General features: G+C 51.8%; 1 protein-coding gene across 1 annotated transcript; it reads left to right on the top strand.

The window, feature by feature from the left end:
• Positions 1-15,143: 15,143 nt before the first annotated feature.
• On the top strand, positions 15,144-23,080 carry SFTPB (surfactant protein B; the record flags this gene model as incomplete). Its single annotated transcript, XM_079720375.1, has 10 exons — positions 15,144-15,207; positions 15,775-15,905; positions 16,467-16,538; positions 16,899-17,024; positions 17,613-17,765; positions 17,977-18,060; positions 21,123-21,306; positions 21,464-21,624; positions 22,416-22,496; positions 23,018-23,080. The coding sequence occupies 10 exons, from the start codon at positions 15,144-15,146 to the stop codon at positions 23,078-23,080; spliced, it is 1,119 nt and encodes a 372-aa protein (XP_079576501.1).
• Positions 23,081-27,741: the final 4,661 nt, after the last annotated feature.

Raw genomic sequence — 27,741 nt, 5'->3', positions numbered from 1 at the left:
AAGAGATAGAGCTTTCACGATCTAGTCTCAAAAGTCACCAACCATCAGTTCCTCCATATTCTGTTCATTAGAAATGAGTTACTAAGTCAGCCCACACTCAAAGGGAAGGGAATTAAGCTTCACTTTTTTTTTAAACATCTTTATTGGAGTATAATTGCTTCACAATGGTGTGCTAGTTTCTGCTTTATAACAAAGTGAATCAGCTATACATATACATATGTTCCCATATCTCTTCCCTCTTGCGTCTCCCTCCCTCCCACCCTCCCTATCGTACCCCTCTAGGTGGTCACAAAGCACCAAGCTGATCTCCCTGTGCTATGCAGCTTCTTCCCACTAGCTATCTATTTTACATTTGGTAGCGTATATATGTCTAAGCTTCACTTTTTAAAGAGCAGAATTTCAAGGAATTTGTGGGCATATCTTAAAACCACCAAAGTGTGAAAAGAATACAAGCATAAGGCGTTAAAATACCTATGTTCTAATTTTACATCTAAATGCTAAAGGACTTGGACACGTCCCTTCATCTCTCTAGATCTAGTTCCCCAAAATGAGAAGACTGACTTCAATGACCACTAAGGTTTTGTCTCCGGTTAGTCCGTGTCTCAGTGCTCCAGCGCTCAAGACCCTAGGCCTTGAACCCAGACCTCAGGCAACCTCTTCCTCCCCTCCCCGCCCCTCTCTTGCTGCAAGCTCTTGGCCCCAGGTGGAGCCTCCACTCATCGGCACCCAGTCCGAGTTCATCAGCATTTCTGGGTGGTACCCAGGCATCAGTAGGTTTCACGGCTCCCCAGTGGTTCCAGCGTGCCGCCATGATTAAGGAGCACCCCTCTAACTCTCAGTGGGAACCCCTACATAGGTATCTTTTCGACAAATCAAATAACATTGCATGTAACAAATTACTGATTTGTCTCTTCCCTTTGGTGTACATGTACTTTGAGAGATCTTACACTGCCCAGAGCACAGGTATTCAATGTCCAGTTAATTACTCTCGGGGTCTGATGTTTCTAAGAGAACATTTTGCTCCATGTTACCTCAGAGAACTACTTACAAAAGTTTAGAAAATTAAAGTTTTGTTCAGGGCCAGGATAGAACTTCTTATAGAAGTTTTCCCTGCTCAGGGTTTCTCATCGTGGTACTGCTTCTGTGGGAAAATTGATCCAATTTTTATCTTTTTGACTTACACCACCTTTTCCTAGAATATAAACTGCTATAAGTTTAAACAATGCCTGCCTTTTTTTTTTTTTTTTTTTTTTTGCTTGTGTATGTGCACGTGTGAGAAAAGTCAACATTCTCCAAGACGGCAGAGCCCGGCGCTGGGCTTTTCTGACCCTGAATTAGTATCTTTCCCACGTGTGCTCCACCTCAGTAAGTCACTGGGCCAGCTTGCCCAGGCCTGAGGGGTTTCCTGGGATACAGGACTTTCAGTGTGAAAACTGAGAAAGTTCCAGAAAACTAAGACAGTCAGCCCCCCTACAAGTGTTGGGGTCTTTAAGCACTGTCTCTATCTTTTAATAGTTCTGGAAGCTTCTCATGGACAGGATGTTTTACAGCCTCCTGAGCGTGGTGAATGCCTGCTGACTGCCTGAACACCTAGTGGAGAAGGAATCAGAGCTGCCTTGTTAAGAAGCAGGGCAGGGGCAGGGGCTTCGCTGACAGAAACAGGGGTATCAAAAGCACCCCTCTGCACCGTGAGGCTCTTAGATATCAGCTGGTAGAGCCCAAGGCCTAGGAAATGGAGCGAGCTGACTTCTATCAGCCATCTCCAAATACCTGGGTGCCTATCATGGAGGAAAGGAGCGTGACCTGTTGTCTGTCCGGGACCACTGAATGACACCCCTGGGTGCACATGGGAAACACAGAGGGGACTCAGCAACCTGCCTCCCAGAGATTCTGATTGCCTTGGTCTGGGGTGGGACCCAGATTTGCACACACATATACATTTCTTGACCTTTCCCCTTTCTGGGCAGGAAATTTCTCCCCTGGCTGTAAAAAAAATTGTGTCTTCTAAACTTCTCTACTTCTCTCTCTGAGGTTACCTTGAGCAAAAATGACCTCGATAAATCAGACCCTTTTGCTGTATCAGTGGCAATCAGGTTATAGATTCTCTTCCTAGGAGGTTCTAACACAAAAAGTTCAAACCACTCTTACTATCCTGGGATAAACCATAATGGAAAAGAATATTTAAAAAATATATTTAAAAATATTTTTTTAAAAAAAGAATGTCTCTATGCGTATAACTGAGTCACTGTGCTGTACAGCAGAGATGGGCATAGCACCGTAAATCAACTCTCCTTCAATTAAACAAAATATATTTTTTAAAAAGTTCACACCACTCTTCACCATCTGTGAATACATTGTCCGGGTCACGGATGTGGAAGCGTGTCCTGGATTCCCCTGCCCTCCCAGCTCTCTCCTGGGCTTCTCCTCACCTGGATCCCCAGCGTCAGGAGGTTTGCTTGGCCCCCGGCCTCCTGGTCCCACTCCCCCCTTGTTTCTGTCATTTCAGGGATGCAAGAATTTCCCACACACACACCTAAGCCCAAGTGGAGGCTCCCACGCTATCCTTGTGGAGCTGCCTCACCTGGCAAGCCCATTAGACGGTGATGAATCCTGGCCAGACTGGGCTGATCACTCTCTCTCTCTCTCTCTCTCTCTCTCGCTCGCTCTCAAATCTAGGGCTCAGCCCTAGGGCCTCTGGTCAGATGTATCTGGAAGGTTACAAATCTCAAGACCTGTGGTTGCCATGTAGGGAAAGACCATTTGAGGCCACGAGCAACAATGGTCCAACTGGGAGACCAAGTCTGCGGATGAATAACCAAGACAGGTGACCAGGCAGCCCGGGTGCGGGGGGCTGAGACAGTGACTTAGCGCCCACTCTGTTCCACAAGGTTCCCGGTGCCTGTTCTCATCCTCCCGCTACCCTCAGGTCCTGCGGGATCCTTGCCCTAACCTCCTCTTTAGCTGAGCCAGCTTCACAGATGTCTGTCGCTTGCCACCCCACAACCCCTGGGAGAGTCACCGACGTCCACCGCCCCCCACAGGTCCCTTCTTGGAACATAAATCTGGGCCTTTCCTGCTCCAACAAGATCCCCTGAGCCCGTTATTTTCTGGCTCGCTTTCAACTCCGAAGAGGGCCTGCACCCCGTTCCCCGTGGGTCTGCTCCCCGGGAGTTAGAGGAGAGGCGGCCTCCTAGCTGTGGCTTCTGCACAGCCCGGGGTCCTGGCCCACATCTCCGCTTCCTGGAGCGCGGGCCTCGCCCCGCCTCATCCTCCTCCCCCGGAGACATTTTAGAGCACATTTCGGTGGAACACTTGAAAAGAGTAAACAGTGGTTTCCGCGCATTCCTGTCAGGCTTTGTTTCTCGAGACTGAAGAGTCTTGAATCCAACGGCTGCCCACTCCCCACGCAGCATTCCCTGACTCTGGCCTGAACCTTTGCGGGTGGGCTGAGGACTGCTCAGGTCGCCCATTATTAGGCTTTCAGCGCCCACGTCCATCATCCCTCTCAAACCCTCTCTGGCCCTGGAGTGAGAATCCAAGTCCAGCAACAGGGAAGGGCACTCAGCACTCAGGCCCGGGCAGCCCTGACCACTGCACCACCCTGCCTCGTCCTGGCCGCAGCCCCAGATGGCCCCCCTGGACCTCATCCTCAGCAACGCCTCGGCTTTGTCCCAACCCTGTTAGGGCCCAGGGACCTGGCTTCTCCTCTTCTGGGATGTGGTGTGGGCCTCAGGGGAGACGGAGAACAATGCTGGGCCCTTATCAACAGCTAATCCCATCCTGGCTGGCTCCTGGACTTCCCTTCTCAGAAATGCCAACTCTTATTTTAACACATGGCGTGTTCCCTTCTGAGTCACCTCAGCCCTACTTGTGTGCGGCCAGAGCAGTGACAGTCCCTCCCTAACGCACACCTCGGCCAAGCTCTTCTGCTAGAGCGCAGAGCAAACACCTTCGAGTCCGTCCGGAACGGGCCTGGCTTCCTTCTGCTCTGTCACGAGCTCCTGGCGCCACACAATGCAGGAGCTGGAAGAGACCCTAGAAATCACCAGATCCCACCCCCTCATTTACAGCTAAGTTAACCAAAGCCCAGAGAGGGCAGGACTCTACTCAAGGTCACACAGCAAGGTCAGGATTCCTGGTCCAGACCCTTGCTTTCTATGTATGTTACTTCTCAGAGGACATGACGTGGGGAGAGAAAAACTGGGGGGAGTTTGTGGCTGTTCAAGTTTGTTCCTATTTAGGTTTCCATCCTGCACTTGCCCAGAAGGGGTGCTTGTCCCACCTCAGGGGTCAGCACTGGGGCTTCACTCAGCAGCAGGAAGTCTCAGGCACCCCAAGTATCAGAAAGGACTTTGACAAGAAGGGGGCGCGGGCCTCCCTGGTGGCGCAGTGGTTGAGAGTCCGCCTGCCGATGCAGGGGATACGGGTTCGTGCCCCGGTCTGGGAGGATCCCATATGCCGCGGAGCGGCTGGGCCCGTGAGCCATGGCTGCTGAGCCTGCGCATCCGGAGCCTGTGCTCCGCAACGGGAGAGGCCACAACAGTGAGAGGCCCGCATACCACAAAAAAAAAAAAAAAAAAAAAAAAAAAAAAGAAGGGGGCGTATCAGGAACCCCCATGAATCAGAACGTCCAAGCATCCTGACTGTGGTACTTAACAGGAGAAAGTGCTAAGTGGCCGGGTAAACGGCTAATAATACAAGAGTTGGTGTCATGGGGAAGTCCACGCACCAGCCCTTTGCAGGCACATCCACAGCCCTGGCAGATGAGAGCAGGTCCAGGACGACCTCCCAGAGGCCCTGCCGGTGCTTTACCATCACTGATCCCGTTCTGTTCTGAGACTCAGTGAGAAGGAGTTCTATCAAAGCGAAAAGGGGTTGGGGGTTAACGCCCAGTTACCTTGCATTCATCCCTGCACCCCCTTTTAACGCATCAGCATGTGGGCTCTGGAGGCGCTCTGCCTGGGTTCAGATCCTGGATCCACCAGCGACTAGCTGTGCATGAAAGAGAAAAGGACCCTGGTCAAGTCTGTCACCCTCTCCCTAAAGTGTGTATAGTAATAGACCCTTCCTCCCCGGGTAGGTTTAAGCATTAAAGCATTTGGATCACTGCCTGGCATGTGATCGCTTAGCTATCATCATCATTATTATTATTTTAAGCCTCAGCAGATATGATCTCTTTGCTTCAGCCCCCTTACGTGTGTCACCCAAGGGCCAGTATTGTGAAAGCAAGAAATGTAAGTCCTGGGAGATCTCTCTGGCGGTCCTATGGGTAAGACTCCACGATTCCACCGCAGACGGCACGGGTTCGATCCCTGCTTGGGGTACTAAGATCCTGCTGCGTGCAGCTCTGGGGATGTCTGTGAAACATAGGAACATAAACCAGAAGCTGTAGTCAGAACATTCCAAAACTGGAATAGAGGATTTGGTCAGTCTGATGTGTGTTCTACAATTCAGCTAAAACCTCTAAGGAACATTTACGTGTGTCTTGCTCAATATGTGCCCCAATACTTCCCTTCTTTCTACTTCTGTGTTGTGATAAACGTAGAGGTTTTTCTCTGACAGGTGAAAAGACCGAAGACCAAAGAGTTTGGGCTCTGGCCTGGGGGAGGTTTCAAATTTTGGATAATCAGAAACCTGACACATTTTGCAATACCCTTTTTTTTCAAACTGCAGTATAGTTGATTTACAATGTTGTGTTAATTTCTGCTTGTCAGAAAAGTGATTCAGTTATACACATATATACATTTTTTAATATTCTTTTCCATTACGGTTTATCACAGGACAGTGAATATAGTTCCCTGTGCTGTAGAGTAGGACCTTGCTGTTTATCCATTCTATCTATAACAGTTTGTGTAATGCCTTTCTAAAAGCATTTTTTACCTACGTATATTTCATTACAAACTTGTTTTTAATTTTTTTATTTTTCATTCTGAAATAATTTTAGACGTAAGAAACATTGCAAAAACAGTAGAAAAAATTTTCTGAGTCCGCTTCACCTAGCTTTCCCAAATGGTAACATCTTCTATAACCTCAGCATAATTATCAAGACCAGGATATGAACACTGATACGACACTACTAACTTATCTCCAGACGTTATTCCAACTTTGTCAATCGCCCCACTGGGATTCTGCCCAGGATCCAATACAGCCTCACACACAGCAGTGAGTGGTCATGTCCCCTCCATCTCCTCCAGTCGGGAACAGTTCCCTCAAGCTTTGTCCTTCCTGAGCATAACACTTTGGAAGAGCAGTGGCCAGTTGTTTTGTAGAATGTTCCTCACTCTGGGCGTGCCAGGTGCTTTCCCATGATTAGACTGAGGTTCCGCATTTTGGGCACAAACACCACAGAGGAGATGTTGTGTCCTTCTCAGCACATCACACCAGGAGCCACGTGAAGCTGATACGTCTCATTCCTGCTAATAGGAACTTTCACCCCTTGGATATGGTGGTGCCTATCAGATTTATCCACTGGAAATTTCCTCTCTTTCCCTTTGTAATTTATAAGTATTTTGTGGGGACATATCTTGAGACTATGCATGTAAGTCTGGTTTCTCATCATAATTTCCCCCACTAATTTTAACATTCATCGATGATTCTTTGTTATTTTTAGTTTTTAATTTTTTATTGAAGTATAGTTGATTTACAATGTTGTGTTAGTTTCAGGTGTACAGCACAGTGAAAATATATATGTATATATATATATATATATATATATAATCTTTTTCAGCTTCTTTTCCCTTATAGGTTCTTACAAAATATTGACTATAGTTTCCTATGCTATGCAGTAGGTCCTTGTTGGTTCTCTGTTTTATATATAGTCGTGCGCACATGTCAATCCCATCCTCCTAAATGATCCCTCCCCCGCTTCCCCTTCAGTCATCATAAGTCTGTTTTCTATGTCTGTGGGTCTGTTCGTCAACGATTCCTGTCTGCAACACTTACTGTGTTGTCGGCCAAATGGTGATGTCCTATCTCCATCATTCCTTCTGCGTTTATTCATTGGAATTCTTTTGTAAGGAAGAGCTTTCTCTTCTTCTTCATTTATTTATTTATGCAATTATTTGCATCGATGTGGAGTCATGGATATTTGCTTTATTCTAGGAGTTATAATATATTACTATCATTATTTCGTTACTAAAATCGTCTCCGATTTGGCCATTGGGAGTCCCTTCAGCGTGGCCCCTATGTCCTTTAGTCATAGCCTCATCATTTCTGAGCACTTTTTCTAGCACAGCAAAATCTTCCAAGGTCATTTTTATTTTCCCTGCTCCAGCCCTAGAATCAGCCATTTCTTCAAGGAGCCCTGAATTTTTTTTTTTCTCATTAGTGGATGGTACTTGGAAACTAAGATCTAGAGGCCAGTATATGCATAGCTACTGGGGTATCATTATTGTTAGTCCCTTCCAGAGGACAAACCTAGGGAATATACGTCTGTATGCAACACACACATACATATGCACCTACATCTATTTCTATTTCTATATCTAACCATCTATGTGTGTAAAAGCATGAGTTCACACCAATTCCCCTGATTCCAATCCAACACCACAGGGTACATTCTAACCCTCCCCCTTTCCATTTTTGTTACTCCTCTTTCAACAGTAAAAGACCTGGTTCTCACTATCTATTTACTTATTTTCTTAATCATGGAATACACTTGAAATATTTTCAGGATTTGTGATGCCTTTTTTTTTTTTGCGTGCGGTACGCGGGCCTCTCACTGTTGTGGACTCTCCCGTTGTGGAGCACAGGCTCCGGACGCCCAGGCTCAGCGGCCACGGCTCACGGGCCCAGCTGCTCCGCGGCATGTGGAATCTTCCCGGACCGGGGCACGAACTTGCGTCCCCTGCATCAGCAGGCGGACTCTCAACCACTGCGCCACCAGGGAAGCCCATCTTTTTTTTAAGTTTGTGTGATTTTAGTAAAATAATGAAATGCTAGTGCTACACTGTTACTGTTACAAGTGAGGCAAGACAGCCCAGTGTTTAGTTGGGTGGACTCTGGAAGCAAGCAGTCATTTAGTGTTTCCAAATCTCACCTTCCTTATATATAAAACAGGGATAATAGCAATATCTAGCTCATAGGATTGTGGTGAGAATAACAGAGATAATGCATGTAAAGTGCTCAGCACATAGGAAATCCTGGATAAACAGCACACATTTTTATTAGCTATTTATTAGGAAATAGAGGAAATTTTTCTATTGGAATCTAATTGTTTTTATGAAAAGTTGACCCAGAATAGTTAGAGTTAATATGCGGAAAATAAGAAAGAGGTTGGGAGCTTTGAGGCTTGCGCAAAATTTTTTCATAGAGTTGTGATGAAACTGTTAATTTTTGTCCAGCAGGTGGCAGCACTTGTGCCTTCGCCTTTGAGTGGGTTCCCAATGCGTCTAGATAATAGTGTCATCATAGCAGATCACCCAAGCCTGCTGGAGACAGGACGCAACTTCCGGATTCATATACTCATACGAGGGCTTCCCTGGTGGCACAGTGGTTGAGAGTCCGCCTGCCGATGCAGGGGACACGGGTTTGTGCCCCGGTCTGGGAAGATCCCACATGCTGCGGAGCGGCTGGGTCCGTGAGCCACGGCCGCTGAGCCTGTGCGTCTGGAGCCTGTGCTCCGCAACGGGAGAGACCACAACAGTGAGAGGCCCGCGTACCGCAAAAACAACAACAACAACAACAAAATATATATATATATATATATATATATATATATATATATATATATATATATATACTCATACGAACCACAACTTTAAAAAAGAAAAGGAAAAAAAGCCCACATCTAAGCAAGTCTGGGAAAGGAATTCAAGCAAGTCCGCCCAAACCCTGCCCAGGCCACAGGGCATCTGCTCCCTAGGTGGGCACAGCTCAGGTCCTCCAGTCTCGGAACATCATCCCTGGGTGAGACTGGGGGTGGAGAGCAAGCTGGACCAGACTTATTGAAGGTCCCAGCAAGGAGCTGGAGCAGGTTCTCAGGCCCCTGCCCTTTCATACTCTAGGGTCCCCAGAGACTTACAAAGGGCCGTGAATCCTCGTGTGCACCCTCACTGCCTCGGGTTACAGGTTAGAGTCTCCCTCTGAGGCAAGAAACAGAGACCCAGTCGACATGGTTAAAGAAGAGTTGAAGGAAGAGGATGGGGCCCCACGGGGGAATCCTGAGGCAATCCAACCACAGATCAAGACATTGACTCAGGGGACTTCCCTGGTGGTGCAGTGGTTAAGAATCCTCCTGCCAATGCAGGGGACATGGGTTCGAGCCCTGGTCTGGGAAGATCCTACATGCCTTGGAGTAACAAAGCCTGTGGACCACAACTACTGAGCCCACGCGACACAACTACTGAAGCCCACATGCTCTAGAGCCCATGCTCCGCAACGAGAGAAACCACCGCAATGAGAAGCCCACACACCACAACGAAGAGTAGCCCCCGCTCACTGCAACTAGAGAAAGCCCGCACACACAGCAACAAAGACCCAATGCAGCCAAAAATAAATAAAATTTTTTTTAAAAAAAGACATTGCCTCAGGAAATCAAAGTGGCTACACAGAGTCGCTGTCTCCCTTCACCACCTTAGGGCTACCAGTCCTGCTCCCTGGAGTGGCAGGAGAGGGCAAGAGGTGGCCTGGGCTCTAATCCCAGATCTGCCACCTCCTAGGCGTAGGCCTTGACCAAGGTATTTACCCTTTCTGAACTTTAATTTCCCCATCTGGAAATTCCATATGGCTTTGGAGTTTTCATGAGGACTGCGTGAGGTTATACTATAAAGTACTTAGAACTGAGCTGGGCATAAAGAAAATGCTCAACAAAACTTAGCTTTTATTTTTATTACCACAAATATTATGGTGGTATGAAATGAAAATAAGATGAAGAGAAATCATGAGCTGCTTCGTTATGCTTTCTGGCCCCCCTGCTTGCAACCATTAGAGCTGCCCAAGACTGTAGCTTTCAGCAGCCTCCTCCCTCCCCATGTGTTAATTCTAATTCTAGATCGAGGCCTCTGACTGGCCCAGCGCATCTCTGTGCACCAGGCCATAGGCTAGGCTCCACCCCTATGGACATCTCCTTGGTCCAATCAGACTAGGCCGGTGGGGATGGAGGTCGAAAGGCCACTGAGGGCACCCAGCACCTTGGAAAGACATTCCTTCCAAAAGGCGGACAGCCAGAAATAGACCGGTAAAGTCAACCCACACGTAAAACATTTTTCAAAGATATGCACATGCTGTTGTGAACAAATTATAAATGTATTTAAAGGGGTCATTGAACATAGTAACTTTCTTAATTATTCATATTATTAATAATAGCATTATATGTATCTATTATTATATTAATATTTTATATTAATATATATTAATGATCATCATTAACTCTCTCAATCAATATAACTTAAGGTTCAAATTGTACCATGTTTGTCTCCATAAAATGTCTTGATGGTAAAGTGTCTTCATCCTCAAAAATTTGGGTTACAGCCCCTCAATACTACATTGGGCTGCTTCAGGTCCACCTTCAAAGTAGCTGACTGAACCTTGAATCCCTGGACCAGCCCTCACTCCTACCTGGTCCCCTCACCTGGGGCTGCACAGAGGCGCTGGGGTCCCACTGGCCTGGGACCCAGGCCCCTCCCCACCCTAGGTCTCTGCCCGTGAGCATGCAGCCTGCATCCTGTGATTTTTAAGAGCACCTATAGGTGCTCCCCAGAGCATCCTCCCCACTCCCACTCTCCTTGGGTGGGAATGGCCTGGGCAGTAGGGGAAGGGCATTCAACAACGCTTCTGAGGACACCGTGATCCTCTGGTCCTCAGCAGGACGCTAAGGAGGGATTGTAGCATCTAAAACAGAAACACAAGGCAGGCGTGTGGGATGAGTCCTGTGCCTCGGGATAGGAGCCCACCTCCAGGCTCCAGGTTCCAGGGATGGGGCCGCTGCCCAGCTGCTGGAACAGGGGCTGAGTCTGCAGCAAGGCAAGTTGATGACTCCAACTTGTCCCTGGGGGTACAGCCTGCAGAGGAGAATTATCTCATTAACTATGGACAACTGCAATTCTGATCACCTCATCCTCTGCCTAAAATGTTTCACCGGCTCCCCAGCACCTTCCAGGTAACTCCCCCAACCTCTCAGCACAGCTTACACCATGCTAGGCACACACATGAGTTATCTTAACAGAACATTGCAAGTATTTTTGGTCCCATGTCAGATAAGGAAACCAAAGAGGCAAAGCGGCAGCCAAGATCAACTTCATCTGAAAGAAACCCACGCCCGTCTGGGCCCCTGCTCTCTGCCCACAGGCAATACTCTGGAAGTCTGTTGAGTAAACGCCAAGGTTCTCAGCCTGAGTGTATGGGAAAGCACATCTTTTGTTTTTGTTTTTTTTTTTTTTTGGTACACGGGCCTCTCACTGTTGTGGCCTCTCCCGTTGCGGAGCACAGGCTCCGGACACGCAGGCTCAGCGGCCATGGCTCACGGGCCCAGCCGCTCCGCGGCATGTGGGATCTTCCCGGACCGGGGCACGAACCCATGCCCCCTGCATCGGCAGGCGGACTCTCAACCACTGCGCCACCAGGGAAGCCCGGGAAAGCACATCTTACTTTGGGTCAGGCAAGCCCCTAGAACCAGGAATCCACAGTTCCTGATTCCCATCAGAGAAATGTCCTCATATTCTGAAATACCTCAGAGACAGGACTTCCCATCATTACAAGCTGGGTTGGATGTTTGACACTGTTTGGCCACACAGCATCTCTTCCTTCTTCCTAGTAATCACTCTAATTTCCTCTGGAGAATGATCTGACAGCTCCTGTGTCCAGTCTTGGTGGACAGTAATCCATCCAGGAATCCACCCTCCACTTCATAAGCCAAAAGAGTCACCCAAGTCTCCTGGTGCCAGACTTCCCTCTTACCATCTTAGAACAGCCAAAGGCAAGCATCGGATCTAAGCTTGGCCAGTTGAACTTGCTTTCCTAGGAATCTGGCTTTGAAACAAGAGACACAAAGACAGAGGAACGGTGGAAGTTCATTCATCCCAGTGACTGCACCTGGGCCAGACTGAAGTGCCATCCCTGCCTCCAAGACCCTCTGAGCTGCCTGGCTCCTGTCCAAGCTCTGTTCCAGGTCTTCCCTTCCACCCTGAGGCATCCGTGGACATCTAATCACTTCCCTTTTCTTACTTTAGCCTGAGTCAGTTTCTGTTGCTTGCCATCAGTGAACCTGGTGATACACCAGCTCATGCTAAGGAAGAAAGAATTCCCCATTTCCCTACCACATTTGGGATCCAAAGGCCAAATGTGACCCTTCTACTGCTGGGTAATGAACTTCCTGAGATTCTTGACCAAAAAAGGAAAGAAGTTTATAAAATTTGCTAGCCCTAACCATCCACCAACTGGCAACTTCTGATCAGAACATAGTAAACCTGAGTTCACTTGACAAAGTAGGTCACCTGGATGAAAAGGGAAGGGGGTTGGAATTTCAAGTGTTTATGCAACTCACAGGAAAAGCCCAGTGATTGCCTACTCTCTATTGCAACATTCCCCAGATTTGTGATGGGAACATAGCAGGGTCAAGCTCCCTGCATCATAGGATGGAGGAAATGGTCAACAGGGTCAGTTTCTTTGTTTCCCTGTCCCTAACCATTTCCAGTTGTATGCAGAGCATTCTGGTCCTGCAGTACCTCAGGGACACGTGCCTAGGTTATTTACTATGATGGACATTTATCCCACTTTCTACACAGGGTGGCTGGGGACAGTCAAGAGTAGGCGTGTGCAGTGTAGACTGTGGTGGGCTGTGGGCATAGTACTAGGCAGGAAGCATGAAGTGTGCAGCTTGGTCACAAGCAACTGGCCCTCAGAAATGTCACATTGTCCACACGCCAGGAGGGGAGCCTCTTATGGACAAACTCAAGTTAATAAACTCTCAGATCTTGGGGTGGCTAACAGAGTGTTTCTTTTTTTTGTTTCTTCAGGATGATTCTTTATTCATTTACAGTGGGAAATAGATGGGTCAGGAGGACAGCTGGCTGTACAGCAGATCTGTGCAGGCTCTCTCTGTAGCCACGCCCCGTGAGAAGAGCCAAATTTTATTGTCTTTCTTTTCCTTTTTTTAAATTTATTTTTTATTGAGGTATAGTTGATTTACTATGTTTTGTAAATTTCTGCTGTACAGTAAAGTGACTCAGTTATACGCATGTATACATTCTTTTTTATATTTTTTCCCTTATCGTTTATCCCAGGAGATTGAATATAGCTCCCTATTCTATACAGTAGGACCTTGTTGTTTACCCACCGTATATGTAATAGTTTGAATCTACTCACCCCAAACTGCCTGTCCATCTTTCTCCCACCTCACTAAGGAGCCACATTTTAATCAGAGAATGTGGTGCCACTGGCGTCAGAACAAGAGGAACCAAGGACCATGAGGCAGACGTCCTCACCCCTGCCCCAGGCCAGGGCAGCTTGGTCAACGGCTGGCTTTTTGTGTTTTCTTTACTTTTTCCCCGTGGATGGCAGCTCTCAAGGGTGTGGAGACACTGACCCCTCTTTGAGGATTTGATAGGAGCCATGGACCCACTATCCAGAAAACCCCACAGAACACACAGTTTTGTGTTCAGTGTGGTGGATCTGAGACAACGCCATGTGTCCAACTCCATGTCGCTTTCCCCTGGGCACACGGGCACATGACGTCCCCCAGCCCTCCCGCGGTTAAGTGGGACAGTGTGATGGAATCCTGGCCCATGAACTGGAGGCAGAAATGAAGGTCACTCCCAGGCCTGACCCCCAACCCTGCCCTCCCTATCTCCCCCTCTTTCTCTCCGTGCCCTGCTGGCCAGATGCAGAGGATCCAGGGGAGGACCCCGAGCCCTGGGGGACAGAACAGGCAGAGGGAGGGGCCTGGCTTCCTGAGTGACTGCGAGGACCAGAGCCTCACCTCCTGAACCAGCCTGCTCTGTGCTGTGAGAAGGAAGCAGGGGCCATGCGAAGCCCCCGTGACAGCGGTTAGACACCCTGACCGACGCCCCCAGAGGCAGCCATCCGCAGACCCCGCCCCCTGCAACTCGGGGCCGCGCTGAGTGTGCCCCGCGCGGCTCCTTTGTTCAACACTCCCGAAACTACGAGCGCGTCCTGTCCCACCTTCTTGGGCGGAATACAAGCCATGGGGTCCCCATCTTTGTCCCACGTTTACACACCGCACTCTTGGTCATACCGGCCAGGGCTTGAGGCCAACAGAAAGTGCCCGAGTCCTTTTGTGACCTTGAGGGAGTCACTGGGCCACCCTGAGTCCATCGGTGCCGATTCCCACCCTGCCCGGGCCCGTGAGCTTCCGCTGGAGAGGGCGCCCCAGGACTCAGCCACGCTGGTGGCCACGAGCCAGCGCCCGACTCCCTGCTCTCGCCCCTCACGTCTGCCCCTCAGGGGCGGTGAGCTTGTCCTTGGGTGTGCGCTGCCTTGGGGGGGGCGGGGCCCGACCTGGCAGCTGCAGAGGTTTCTTCCTCCTGAACAAGCTGTGCCCCTTGGCTCAGACTCTTGGGACACTTCGGCTTTTTTTCTTTGGTTCATGTAAATGCTCTTCTGACTAATGCCAGCCATGTTCTCATAGAACCAGAGGAGTTTTCTGGAGGAAAGGACAAGGGGATGGGGGCGGGGTGGGTGGCCTTGGAGGGTCCCCAGTCTGCCCCTCCGGTGCTTGCCCTGGGTCAAGAGGCAGGCAGGAAGCTCTTAAGAGCAATTGCTCAAGAACAGAGGAGGGTTGAGAGGCCCGGGGTAGAGACGGGAGTTGGGGGGAATCACCCTGGCTGCCCCGGTCCTGCCTCAGTTTCCCTTCCATAACCCAGAGAGATGGGACCAGATGTGAAGGCTCAAGAGCCCCCTGGTTAGAGTGAGTCCAGGCCCATGGGGGGTAGGACGTGGCTGTGCAGGGGTTCCCAGGGGAGCAGGACGGGCATTAGGCAGGAACCGGGGGTTGGGTGGCGGCGTGCAGCTGGCAGGAGTGTCACTGCTGGGAAGAGGCGGGGATCAAAGCCAAGCACCTGGGGGGCCCCGCAGGGCAAAGGCAAACACTGAGGCCACGGCTGCTCCCACGGGGCTCTGATCCCACGCCCCAGCCCCCAGCTATAAGGGCCCCACCCCAGGCAGGGTGTCCAGGCTGTGGAGAAGACATGGCCAAGTCGCACCTGCTGCCGTGGCTGTTCCTGCTGCCTGCGCTCTGTGGGCCGGGCACCGGTGAGTCTCCGCAGCCTCTCCCACCCCCCTCGTCACCCCGGGGCAGATGTGGAGGGGGCATCACGACCTCCTCCACCACTTACTGAGCCCTGGCCCTGTCCCGCGCGTTATCCTCAGTCTGTACCTTGGCCTCGTTTTAAAGATGAGGGTTTTTTGTTTTTTTTTTTTCTTTGCGGTACCCGGGCCTCTCAGTGCTGTGGCCTCTCCTATTGCGGAGCACAGGCTCCGGACGCACAGGCTCAGCGGCCATGGCTTACGGGCCCAGCCGCTCCACAGCATGTGGGATCTTCCCGGACCGGGGCACGAACCCACGTCCCCTGCATCGGCAGGCGGACTCTCAACCACTGCGCCACCAGGGAAGCCCGATGAGGGGGTTTTGACTCAGAGAAACTCCAGGGCTTGTCCAAGGTCGCACAGCGGGCAGGTACTATAGCAGGTAGAACCCAGAGCCGTCCGGCTCCAGCATGTTTAACGGTCATGCGTCCCAGTAAAATTGGGTTTGGAGGTTGGGTGAGGCCAGGGTGCCAGGTGTGGCTTGGATCCCAAGGTTGCTCTGGCCCCAAACAGCAGCTGTCGGGACCCCCTCATCCCTGGCCTGCGCCCAGGGCCCTGAGTTCTGGTGCCAAAGCCTGGAGCAAGCATTGCAGTGCAGAGCCCTAGGACACTGCCTGCAGGAAGTCTGGGGACATGTGGAAGCTGTGAGTACCACCCAAGGATGCACCGAGACCAAAGGTCTTGGGATAGAGGGTCCTGGGGAGGCTCTGGATGGGCCTGAGGGATTGGAGGCCCTGTAGGGGATGGGATGGGATGGGATGGGTTGGGATGGGATCGGGGGAAGGGATGGAATTGATGGGATGGGTTGGGATGGAATGGGATGGGATGGGTTGGGATGGGATGGGGGGAAGGGATGGAATTGATGGGATGGGTTGGGATGGGTTGGGATGGGATGGGGTGGGATGGGATGGTTTGGGATGGGATGGGGGGAAGGGATGGAATTGATGGGATGGGTTGGGATGGGATGGGATGGGATGGGTTGGGATGGGATGGGATGGGTTGGGATGGGATGGGATGGGATGGGATGGGATGAGATGGGATGGGATAGGATGGGATGGGATGGGATGGGATAGGTTGGGATGGGATGGGATGGGATGGGATCATGGGCAGTCGCCTGTGTCTTGGAGCACCCCGTCAGCCTCAGCCACCTGAGCTGGGAGCATGGCCTCCACTCACATGCCCCAAATTGGGGCCCTCTTCCTCAGCATGACCTGTGCCAGGAATGTGAGAACATCACCCACATTCTCACCAAGATGGTCATGGAGGTCATTTCCCAGGTAATGAGGCCCAGACCCTGGACTGAAGCTTGGGGGTTAAGAGATAGGGAAGAGGTTAGCCCCTTAAAGGAGCCATCTCCAGCTCGGGGGTGATGCCTGGGTTTCCCTGGGGGACTCTAGGCACCTCCTGGCTGGGAGAGGGCTCTGAAAGTGAGCTCAGTAGCACAGCCAGAGACGGCCTTTCCTGAGGGGAGCAGCCACAGCTGTGCCCAAGTATGCGGCTCAATAGCACCCTCCCAACTCCAGGGCCCTGGGTGACGGTGGCCAGTCAGGTGGGTGATGGCCCCGTGTCCAGGGGCTCAGGCGGGGCAGACCTCAGAGAGGCCAGGCTGACGGTTCCCTCTCCCGCCTGCCTCCCAGGGCATGATACGGGAATTGCTGGAGCACGAGTGCGACGTCTTCCCGCTGAAGCTGCTGGGGTCCCAGTGCCACGACATGCTGGACACCTACTTGCCACTGGTCATCCACCACTTCCAGAGCCAGATGGTGAGGCCCTCCCGCCTCGCCTCCACCCTGCCTCTTGCACAGCTTTCATGCCCACCCTGTCCCTGAGTTACCCCCGCACGTGGCAGCCCACCCCCTGCCCACACGGGGTGCAGGAAACTCAGTGCCCCTCGGCCTGTACCCAGGTGACAGCGCCTCCCACTCAGCTGTACACGGTGGGCCTGCATGCTCTCAGGTGCCGGCACACACCCTCACACCCTTCGCACAGACAAACACTCGGTCACACACTCACTGCGCACAGTCTCACGCGACACCTACACCGTCTCCACGCTCACACGACAAACACACTCTCACGTACTTACACTCACTCATTCTCACAAACATCCACACTCACCCTCGTTCACACACATTCCCAGACACGTGCCCCAAAGTCCCCACTTGACCCCCTCTCTGCCTTTGGTCTCCTCTCCCACCCCGACAGAGTCCTAAACCACAGCCCCAAACCAGCCTGCTTCCCCCATTCCAGGCCTAAAGGCAGTTACCTGGTGCCTGAGTCCTTGAGCCAGACGGAGGGGGAGTGTGGTCCCCTCCCCCGCCCCAATCACCTTCTCACCCTGCGTTGTGCCCTAGAACCCGAAGGCTGCCTGCGAGCAATTGGGCCTGTGCAAATGCAGGCATCCAGAGCCAGGGCAGGAGCCAGAGCCGTCAGGCCCCCTGCAGGACAAGCTGGTCCTCTCTGTGCTGCCTGGGGCCCTCCGGGTGAGGCCCGGGCCGCAGACACAGGTGAGATGGAGATCCAGGGAGCGAGGGTCATGGCTGAGGCCCTGCATCACTTGGCCTGGGAGGGGCAGCGTTGGGAAGGGGACCAGCAGCTCCAGGCAGGGCCTCCTGCAGGACCAGGAGGCGGGGACCCGGAAGGGGAGGAGAGTCGGGCGAGGCAGGGCCCTGAGGAGCCTTCTGTCCAGCTTGCCTCCAGCGTGCTTCTCTCCCCCAGGGTCTCTCCGAGCAGCGGCTCCCCCTTCCCACCTGCTGGATCTGCAGGACTATGATGAAGCGGATCCAAGCTATGATTCCCAAGGTGAGACATCTGGGGCCACGAGGCCACCCACCCCTCCGCTTCCCCCCACACCTCCTCATACACCCACCAGGGGCCAGCTGGCTGCATTGACCCCACCCAAGGGACCCTGGCACTCAGGCTGGGCCTGGTAGGTGCCAGGCCTAGAGCCTGTTCAACGACTGCGGGGGATTTCTTGGCGGTCCAGTGGTTAGGACTTGGCACTTTCACTGCCGTGACGCCGGTTCAATCCCTGGTCCGGGAAACTAACCTCCCTCAAGCCACGGGGGAGAAAAAAACAAACAGAAATAAAACCACTGTGAAGCCCCGACCGTGTGCCAGGTAGTATGCCAGGTGTCAAAGTACAGAAAAGAATCTCAGTCGTCTTTGTAGAAAAGGTTCTTTCATTTTACAAAAGGAGAATTTCCGCAGGTGGACACTCCATCCCTGCCTGCCCCAAACTTGGGGTCTTCCAGACCTGTAGTGACCATCACCCAACGGCCCTGCCCTGAAATGGGGCCCAAGTGAGGAGAGGCCCTGCCCTGTCGGCCCTTCCAGAGGAGGGCCTGCACGGCCGCCTGGTCACTGAGGGCGTCCCCACCCTCCTGAGTTTGCATTGCGGTGGGAGAGATTTTTTTCAGGTAATGGTTAGTTCAGAGCAGAGAGTTAAAACAGATGAGGGGAGGAACAGTGATGGGGGAGGAGATTTAGGATGGTCGTCAGGGGGCATCTCTGAGGAGGTGATGGCTAAGCTGAGGCCTGGAGGATGACAAGGACCGACAGGCAAAGGGCCTCGAGCAGAACGAGCTTGGTCAGCTGTGTGGCTGCCTCAGGTGGGCTCGGGGACAGTGGTCGGCGGGCCCGGGAGAAACACCGGAGCCGAGTGAAGGAACGCTGGGCCGCCTTCTGAACGCAGTTCACAGCTGTGGACGGGTTTCAGGCAGGGGGAGGCCATGACTGCATTTACACTTCAGCAAGATCGAGCTCCTGCTGTTTGAAAAATGAATTGGGTGGATGGGAGTGAAAAATGAGACGCAGGAGCTGATTGCAGAAATGGGGGGGTGGAGCTAGGAGGGGGACTGGGGACGTGTCTGGGACGGGGGCTCTGCAGGACTCGGCAATGGACGGGACCTGGGGAGTGGGGACGAGAGAGGAATCGGCAATGACGCTATGGACTTTGGCTTGAGCAGTGGGTTCTCTGGAAGGCCCCCAGCTGAGGTGAGTAGATTTGAGAAGTAACAGGTCTGGGCAGAAAAATCATGAGCTCTCTCCTGGCCATGCTGAGTTCAAGACTCCTGTGCAATATGCAAGAGGAGGTGACAAGTAGGCAGCCGGATCCCCCAGCCAGGTCCAGAGACATCAGTCTGAGAGTCGAGGCTACAGACAAGATTTAAATCCAAGGGAACGGCTGGGATCATCCAGGGACGTGGTGTGGACCAGGTCGAGGAGAAGGAGGCCCGGTCCAAGGAAAGGGAAACACCAGAGAAAGAACCTGAGGAGGGATGGCCAGGGAGGTGGGGACACCACGGCATGAGGGTCACAGAGGCTGAGAGAAGAAAACATTTCAGCAAGGAGGAAGAAGTCATTGGGCCCCAGAGCTGCTGAGAGATCGACAACACATGTCCAGGGGGATGCTGGTGACCTTGAGAACTGTTTTGGAGGAGTTATGGGGACCAAAGTGTAGCATTAAGTATTGACAACTCTTTCATGAAGTTTTTCTGGGAAGGGGAGGGGAGATGGGTGAGGCTCTTTTTAAAAAATATTTAGTTAGTTACTTAGTTACTTAGTTAGTTAGTTATTTGGCTGCTCTGGGTCTTAGTTGCGGCTCGCGGGATCTTCGTTGCCGCATGCAGGATCTTCGTTGCGGTATGCAGGAAATTTAGTTGTGGCATGCGGACTCTTAGCTGCAGCATGTGGGATCTAGTTCCCTGACCAGAGATGGAACCCAGGCCCCCTGCATTGGGAGCACAGAGACTTAGTCACTGGGCCACCAGGGAAGTCCTGGAGTGAGGCTTTTTAATGGGAGAAGCTATTTTAGCGTGTTCACATGCTAAGAGACCAATGGGCAGGAGGGAATAGCAATGAGGCAGGACAGAGAGGGGGATGCAGAGGTGAAGCACGTGTGCAGGTGGGGGCAGGGTGGACCCAATGCACAAGGAGATGGGCCAGCTTTTGACAGAGCAGGGATACCTCGTCATAGCAGGAGGGGAGGCCGAGTGTGGGATCTGATGCAAGCAAATGGGTACATTTGGTGAGATGTGCCATTTGGAATGTGTCACATCCCAGAGAAGTACACGTCCCTCTGGCCTACTCCTTCCTCGGCCTTTCTGGTGCTGGGGGACAGCAGAGGCTTGCAAGCACGAGCAGGGCCCAGGCCAGCCTGCCGCATATAGGTTCTTTTTTTTTTAATTGAAGTATAGTTGATGTATAGTATTATATGTTACAGGTGTACAATACAGTGATTCACAAAACTTTAAAAGGTTATATGCCATTTATAGTTATTGTAAAATATTGGCTATATTCCCTGAGATGTGCAATATGTCCTTGTAGCTTATTTCATGCATGTAAGTTCTCGGCTGAATGAATAAGGGAGCGGAGGGATGAGCGTGCCTGCCGCCTCTCTCCTTGCCCCTCAGCTGGCAGGTTGTGTTTGGAATCAAGGGTGAGGTGGGGAAACTCCTGGCTTCCCCCAGGGACTCCTGAAACCGCAGGCTCTGGAGCACAGAGAGGAGCGGGGAAGCACAGCACAGCCGGGTCAGGAGGGAGAAGACTCAGGTCTGGTTCTCCCACTGCCCCAGGCTGCCATGTGGCCTTGGCCATGCCCACCTCTCTGGGCAACTCTGGAATTTCAGCAATTCCAGACTCTTTGAAGTCAAAGGTGGGTCCATGGCCTGATTCTTGCACCAGCTCAGTGATTCTGGGCAAGTCCCCTGGACTCTGTGATGCTCAGGGTCCTTATCTGTAAACAGCATAATAATTCTCCAAGGGAACAAGGTAAGGTCTACAAAGTACCCAGCTAGTGCTGGGCACTGACTAGGTCTTTCAAGAGAAGGTCCGACCCTGCCTTCTCTCGGCCCCCGCCCCAGGGTACTCTGGCCAGTACTGTGGCCCACGTGTGCCACTTGGTACCCTTGGTGGTGGGCGGCATCTGCCAGTGCCTGTCCAAGCACTATGTTGTCATCCTGCTAAACACACTGTTGGACCGCGTGCTGCCCCATCTGGTCTGCGGCCTCATCCTCCAGTGCTCCAGCGAGGACGGCGCTGGCCCAGGTGAGCCTGCAGTCCCAGCCCCTGCCCATCGCCCACTCTCAGCCCTCCCCACCCTGGCGCTGCACGACCCTCTCCCTCCCAGGTGCCCCTGCACTGCGCCAGTGAGGACAGGAACTGAATACTCCGCAGGGCATCCTTGACTGTTTTTTCTCTCTAGCCCTCACCGCTCTGGGGTCCCTGCCAGGAGAATGGCTACCGCAAGACACTGAGTGCCAGCTCTGCATGTCTGTGACCACCCAGGCAGGGAAGAGCAGTGAGCAGGCCATGCCACAGGCAATGCGCCAGGCCTGCCTGGGCTCCTGGCTGGATAGGCAAAAGGTGAGGGGCAGGCACATCAGGGGCTGCCGGTGGTGGAGGGTTGAGCCCAGGAAAGGCTTCCCAGCCAGAGATACACTGAGATACTTCCCCCGCTCTTAAGGAGCTCAGACAGGCAGACAGGACGTGGGTCAAACAGTGGTGGCGCTGTAACTTAGGGCAAAACCCGCTGAGGTCAGGAGTTGTCTCTGGACAAAGGGCGTGGGCTCTGGAGGACCAGCAGGCCTCCCTCATGGACCAGGAGATGAGTAATGCCAGGGCTGGCTGGAGCCCGAGAGGGCCTGGCCGTCTCTCCAGGGTCCCAGTCCTGTCCCAGCACCAACCCTCCTTCCGGTGTGACTCAGTGGGGACCAACCCCCCTGCAGGAGAGGGCTGGGCCTGAAGTCCTGGAGTCCCGGTACTCAGAGTGGGCGACAAGCCCGCTGACTCCCGTCCCAGGAGTCTGCTTTCCACATGGTACTCCCTACGGCCCATCACGTCAGGTCTCCAAGACCAGATGAGCTTTGGGATTCTTCCAGAACTGAAATTTAGGGGGAGGGGGAAAAGGGCGATGAGATTCTGCCCCTGTGCCTCCACCTCCAATGTCCCTGGCTTTCCTGGTAGAAACCCCCATTTCAGCCCACGGCGGCTTGTTCAGTCTTACAGCCATAGCTGCTCAGTGGGGACCGAGGGCTGGACCTACACGAGGTCCGGGGAAGCCCTGGAGTGATCCATCTAAGTGGGGAGGCCTGGACAGCCAGGCAGGAGAGCCCTGCCCTGGGTCCACCCCACCCTGTGTCCGTCTCCTTCCTCAGTGTCAGCAGTTCGTGGAGCAGCATGCACCCCAGCTGCAGACCCTAGTGGCCGGGGGCTGGGATGCCCGCACCGCCTGCCAGGTACACCCACCCTTCCCAGCTGATCCCGGGACTTTCCTCAGCTCCCAGGACCCCCACCCTCTCTGGTCCACGATCCTCAAGGGCCCCATTCCCCCGGGTGCAGGGCAGCCTCAGGAGCGCAGGCCCCCAACTGGGACACGTCCTCGCATGTTTTACTATAGAAAAGGCAGTCTCCGAGAAGTCAAGAGAACGCCACAAAAGAATGAAAAAGAGGAGTATGGGAAGGGAGAGTGTGGTTTGATGTGCATTCTGGGACGGGGGGCATTCACTGAGCAGTGTGCGCTTGACGGGAGGGTAGCAAGTGAGAGCCTTGGGGCAAGCATCCCACCTCCTCCAGCTCTAAACCCAGAAGGCCTGTGGCTCAGGGAGTGGCCCAAGGAGTGCTCGAGGTCACATCCAGAGCTCCCACCAGGTGGCAGTTGGAATGAGAGTCCCCCCTTCCAGGAGGAGGTTCCCTAACATCCTCAGGGCTGGGAATGGGGGGTGCAAGGCCTCAGGCCCTAATGCTGTCCCTGTGGCAGGCCCTGGGGATGTGCATGACCCCGTTGAGTCCTCTCCAGTGTGTCCACAGACCCCACTTCTGATGAGAACTCAACGCCATGCCAGGTGAGTCCAGGCCCCCAGCTGACGGGAGTGTGGGCAGGTCCTCCTCCCATCAGGAGGGGAGCCTCTCTGTCCCCAAGCGGGAAAAGACAGCCACTGACTCTGGCTGCTCCATCCTCCTCCTCACAGGCCAAACTCGAGGCTCCGGAGGGACCCTGGCTGCACCGTCCCCGGAAGGACCTCTCTCGACCCTGCTCACCCCTCTGCCCTGAATCCCTGTGGCGCTCAGCGCCAGGCCCAGCTCCCAGCTCCCTCGCCCCGGCCCAGCCCTCAGGGGAGCTTCCGTGCCTGCCAGAGGCTTCCCCCGAACAGCTCACCCTCTGCACTCTGCAGTCTTGGATGTGTTTAGACCAAGGCCAGCCTTTCCTGAAACTCAGGGGAAATCAGACTTTGCTGCCCGAAGATGACACCCCCTCAGAGGCCAGGAACTCCGCCATCACCTGTCTCCCCACTCCTGAGACACATCCCTCTCTCCCTCCCCGTCATTCGGTCAGAGGTCGCACCTTAGGACGGAGGGGTGGGTCAGATGCAGCCTCTGTGCCAGGGAAGTGCCCCTGACGGCAAACTTGGTCAACGTTACCATTCTCCCCAGAGCAAGACCCCAACACAAAGGTCATTTATTCATTTCTTCGCTCATTTTTTAAAAATGCAGTGAGTGCCTGTGGCCAGGCCACATTCTAGGGTCAAGGGCCAGAGCTGTGAATAAAAGAGTGAGCCCACTGCCCTCTTGGAGCTCACACCCCAGGGCCAGCCTCTTCCATCTGCAGGTCAGGGGGAAGCCCGGCCTGTTCCCCAAATCCTCAGCCTGGTATATTCTATCTCTAACCACAGCCTGAAACCAGAGCCACTTCCGTCCACTCTGGGTGTGAGGCACAGCCAAGGCTGCATCTCCTGGAGGGGGTCTGCAGAGGGGGTTTCCAGGCCGGGGCCACCTTCACACACTACCTGAGCCAGCCTCACTCTCACAGGGTAGAGATCTCCCCAGGGCTGGGCCGAGGGGCTCTGGTTGTGGGCCCCCAGCGCTTCTCCAAGTCCTGGCTGCAGGAGCACAGCAAGGGAAAAGCTGGGCCCCGCCTCACTCCGATCTCCACGTGCACAAGATCCTAGCTTTTCTAATTATTCTGCTAACACTTTCACAAAATTCGAGATTCAGAAGAATAAAAAATGGGAACATAAAGTACCAGAAAAGATAGACATGTGAAATCCTTTAACTTTCTTTAAACATCAGGAAATCCCTGGCGTGGTCAAAGGTGAGCACAGCAGTGCTCAAGCCTGGTGGAAGGTGATTGGGCATTTTCAATATTTGAACGTTTTCCTGCTTAAGAGCTGTTGTTGCTTTTTGTAAGGTTGAACTCCCAATTTTCGTTTGAAATGCCAGGGTGACTCGATTCCTGCTGCGATTTATCTCCTCAAAGCTCACTTGGGGCTGGTCATGCTGGGGGATCAGTTCCCATGTAATGCAGCAACCATAAGGATGCTAACAAAGTGCCATCTCCTTGTCCTAAAAGAAAAGACACTGCCCTTTAAGATGCTGCAGAAGCTGCAGCCTCACCCTGAAGGTAGCCGGGTGGGGGGCCTGCCCCACGCTCCTTCATGATGGAGAAATACACACCGACGTCACCTCTCCCTCCTGTAACTGCTTCCAGGCTGGCCCCACCTGTTACCCTCCCCCCTCCCAAAGAGCCCACCCACTGTGATGAAGTGAGGGTTGTTAGGGTACCCCAAATCCAAAATACACACACACACACACACACACACACACACACACACACAACACCAAATTAATTAACCTTTAGCATTAAAGACCTAAATGCCTGGAAGTGTCCCTTCACTTAATAAAAGAACCTTTATTATATTTCCTATTATAAATGTAATACATGTTTATTGTAGAAAATTCAGAAATTGCAGACCAAAAACAGTTGAAATCGCCCACAATCCTACCAATCCCAGGAGAGAGCTATAGTGGATGTAGATTGTGACCCTGAACTACAGACTTTTTCAATCCATTTGCCCACCCTTTGGCTCCACCCTGAATGGCTCCACCACTGAAGAGCTTTTTTTTTTTTTTTTTTTTGCGGTACGCGGGCCTCTCACTGTTGTGGCCTCTCCCGTTGTGGAGCACAGGCTCCTGACATGCAAGCTCAGCGGCCATGGCTCACGGGCCCAGCCGCTCTGCGGCAGGTGGGATCTTCCCGGACCGGGGCACGAACCCGTGTCCCCTGCATCGGCAGGCGGACTCTCAACCACTGCGCCACCGGGGAAACCCAGGAAGAGCTTTTTATACAACCTGCGCTTGGGGTAGGGAAGATTGACACAAACCCTTGGCCTCTGAATTTGAACTTTTAAGTAAATCTTTTTGTAAATCTATACCAGACTATTGTCTTGAAAGCCATTATTTCAATTACAAGACTAAGGTCCCTGAGAGAAGAGAGTGTTTGAAATTTTGAAAAAAGCTTGGTTGGGAAGATGAGCGACAGCCTGGAGGACGGGAGGCATTAACAGTTTATCCCAAAAGCACGTGTGGGAATGAGCTCCTGATAAAGGAAGAGGAGGCTTCACTCAAAAGGTCAGGAGTTGGGCTTCCCTGGTGGCGCAGTGGTTGAGAGTCCGCCTGCCGATGCAGGAGACACGGGTTCGTGCCCCGGTCCGGGAAGATCCCACATGCCGCGGAGCGGCTGGGCCCGTGAGCCATGGCCGCTGAGCCTGCACGTCCGGAGCCTGTGCTCCGCAATGGGAGAGGCCACAACAGTGAGAGGCCCGCATACCGCAAAAAAAAAAAAAAAAAGGTCAGGAGTCAACCAGCTATGGGAGGAGAGAAGTGGCTACAGCTGAGACTCAGGATGGGGGTCCCTGAGACATTCCCAGCACCCTGCACCCCAGAGGAAAGAAAGAAGGAAAAGCCCCAAGAGGGGTTAGTGTCCCACAGCAGTAGAGGGGCTCGTTCTTCAGTTGCCGGGGTGCAGCCGGAGGAGGACACATCAGAAAGAGTGAAGAGAATGGCCTCAGGGAGGCGCCTGGGCAGACAGGCCTGGGGGCTGCCTCAGGGGAGCCCACCCACATGATGCGGGAGAGCAAGCACACCTCACAGCCCAGAGGCCATCAGGATGGGCTCTGGACAAGATGGTGGGCCCACAAGAGCCCATGGTTGGCGACAAAGCAGTGACAGTTTCATGGACCTTGAGAGGATGAGAAGTCAGACATGTGTAGCCAACACAAGACGGTGAAGATCAGGTAAGATGAGTGACGCTTGGGTGGAGACCTGGAGTGCCCAGGAGAGCACAGTCACCAACATCTCTCCTCACAACAGGGTAATGTGTAAATCAATCCCAGGGTAAGGGAAGGAGGGTTCAGTGGTTAGTTGCCCAAGATGGGCCAGCTGTGCATTAAACAAGAAGGGACTGAGTGTTTTTCTAATGGCAATATTAAGTATGGGGGGCTTATGAGCCAAAATGAGTTCAGTTATAGACAAATACAATTATATTTATGTCCTGCAATTAATGACTGAAGTTTTAAATCCAATACACAATCAATATAACATTTATAACATATATAACATTATTCCAAACCTTCCTCTGCACATGTACAAAAAATGGGAACACCCTATACATGCTGTTTTGTAAACTGCTTTGTTCATTTAAAATAATCTTTCCTATAAAATAGATAAACAACAAGAACCTACTGTATAGCACAGGGAACTATACTCAATATCTTGTAATAACCTATAATGGAAAAGAAACTGAAAAAGAATTCTTATGTATATATATAAATAACTATATATATTTATATATGTAAGTAACTATATATATTTATATATAAATAACTATATATATTTATATATGTAACTATATATATTTATATATATAAATAACTATATTTATATATGTAACTATATATATTTATATATATAAATAACTATATATATGTAAATAACTATATTTATATATGTATATAACTGAATCACTTTGCTGTACACCTGAAACTAACACAACATTGTAAATCAACTATACATCAATCAAGGAAAGTAAAAAATTAAAAAATATTTTTTTAACTTTTCCATGTCAATAAATATAGATACCTATCATCACTGCTAATTGCTGCATGCTTTTTTTCTTGATAAAAACTCTTTACTTTTTTTTTTAAAGATTGACTGATGGATTGATTGATTTTGGCTGCACTGGGTCCGAGTTGCGGCACGTGGGATCTTTTAGTTGCAGCATGCAGACGCCTAGTTGCGTCATGTGAACTCTTAGTTGCAGCATGCGTGTGAGATCTAGTTCCCCGACCAGGGATCGAACCCAGGCCCCCTGCACTGGGAGCGTGGAGTCTTACCCACTGACAACCAGGGAAGTCCCAAAACTCTTTACTTTTTAAAACAACTATTATCAACAATGTTGTGAAGAATAAAAATCCTGGCAGTAACATCTTTGCTTACTAGTCTGATTATTTCCTTAGAATCAATTCTAAGACATGAAATTTTGGGGACAAAAACCATGTACATCTTTACTTCTGACATAGTCTATATTATCAAACTGGCCCTTTACCAGCCGTACCAATTTCTATCTCAGTAGTAAACAAGTGCCTCTTTTTCACTCTCTCCAACCCTGGATATTAGCAATCTTTCAAACCTTTGCTGAACTATAAA

This window comes from Hyperoodon ampullatus (genome assembly GCF_949752795.1).
Source record: "Hyperoodon ampullatus genome assembly, chromosome: 15".
Lineage (NCBI taxonomy): Eukaryota > Metazoa > Chordata > Mammalia > Artiodactyla > Ziphiidae > Hyperoodon > Hyperoodon ampullatus.
This window is presented reverse-complemented; position numbering and strand designations above follow the sequence as displayed.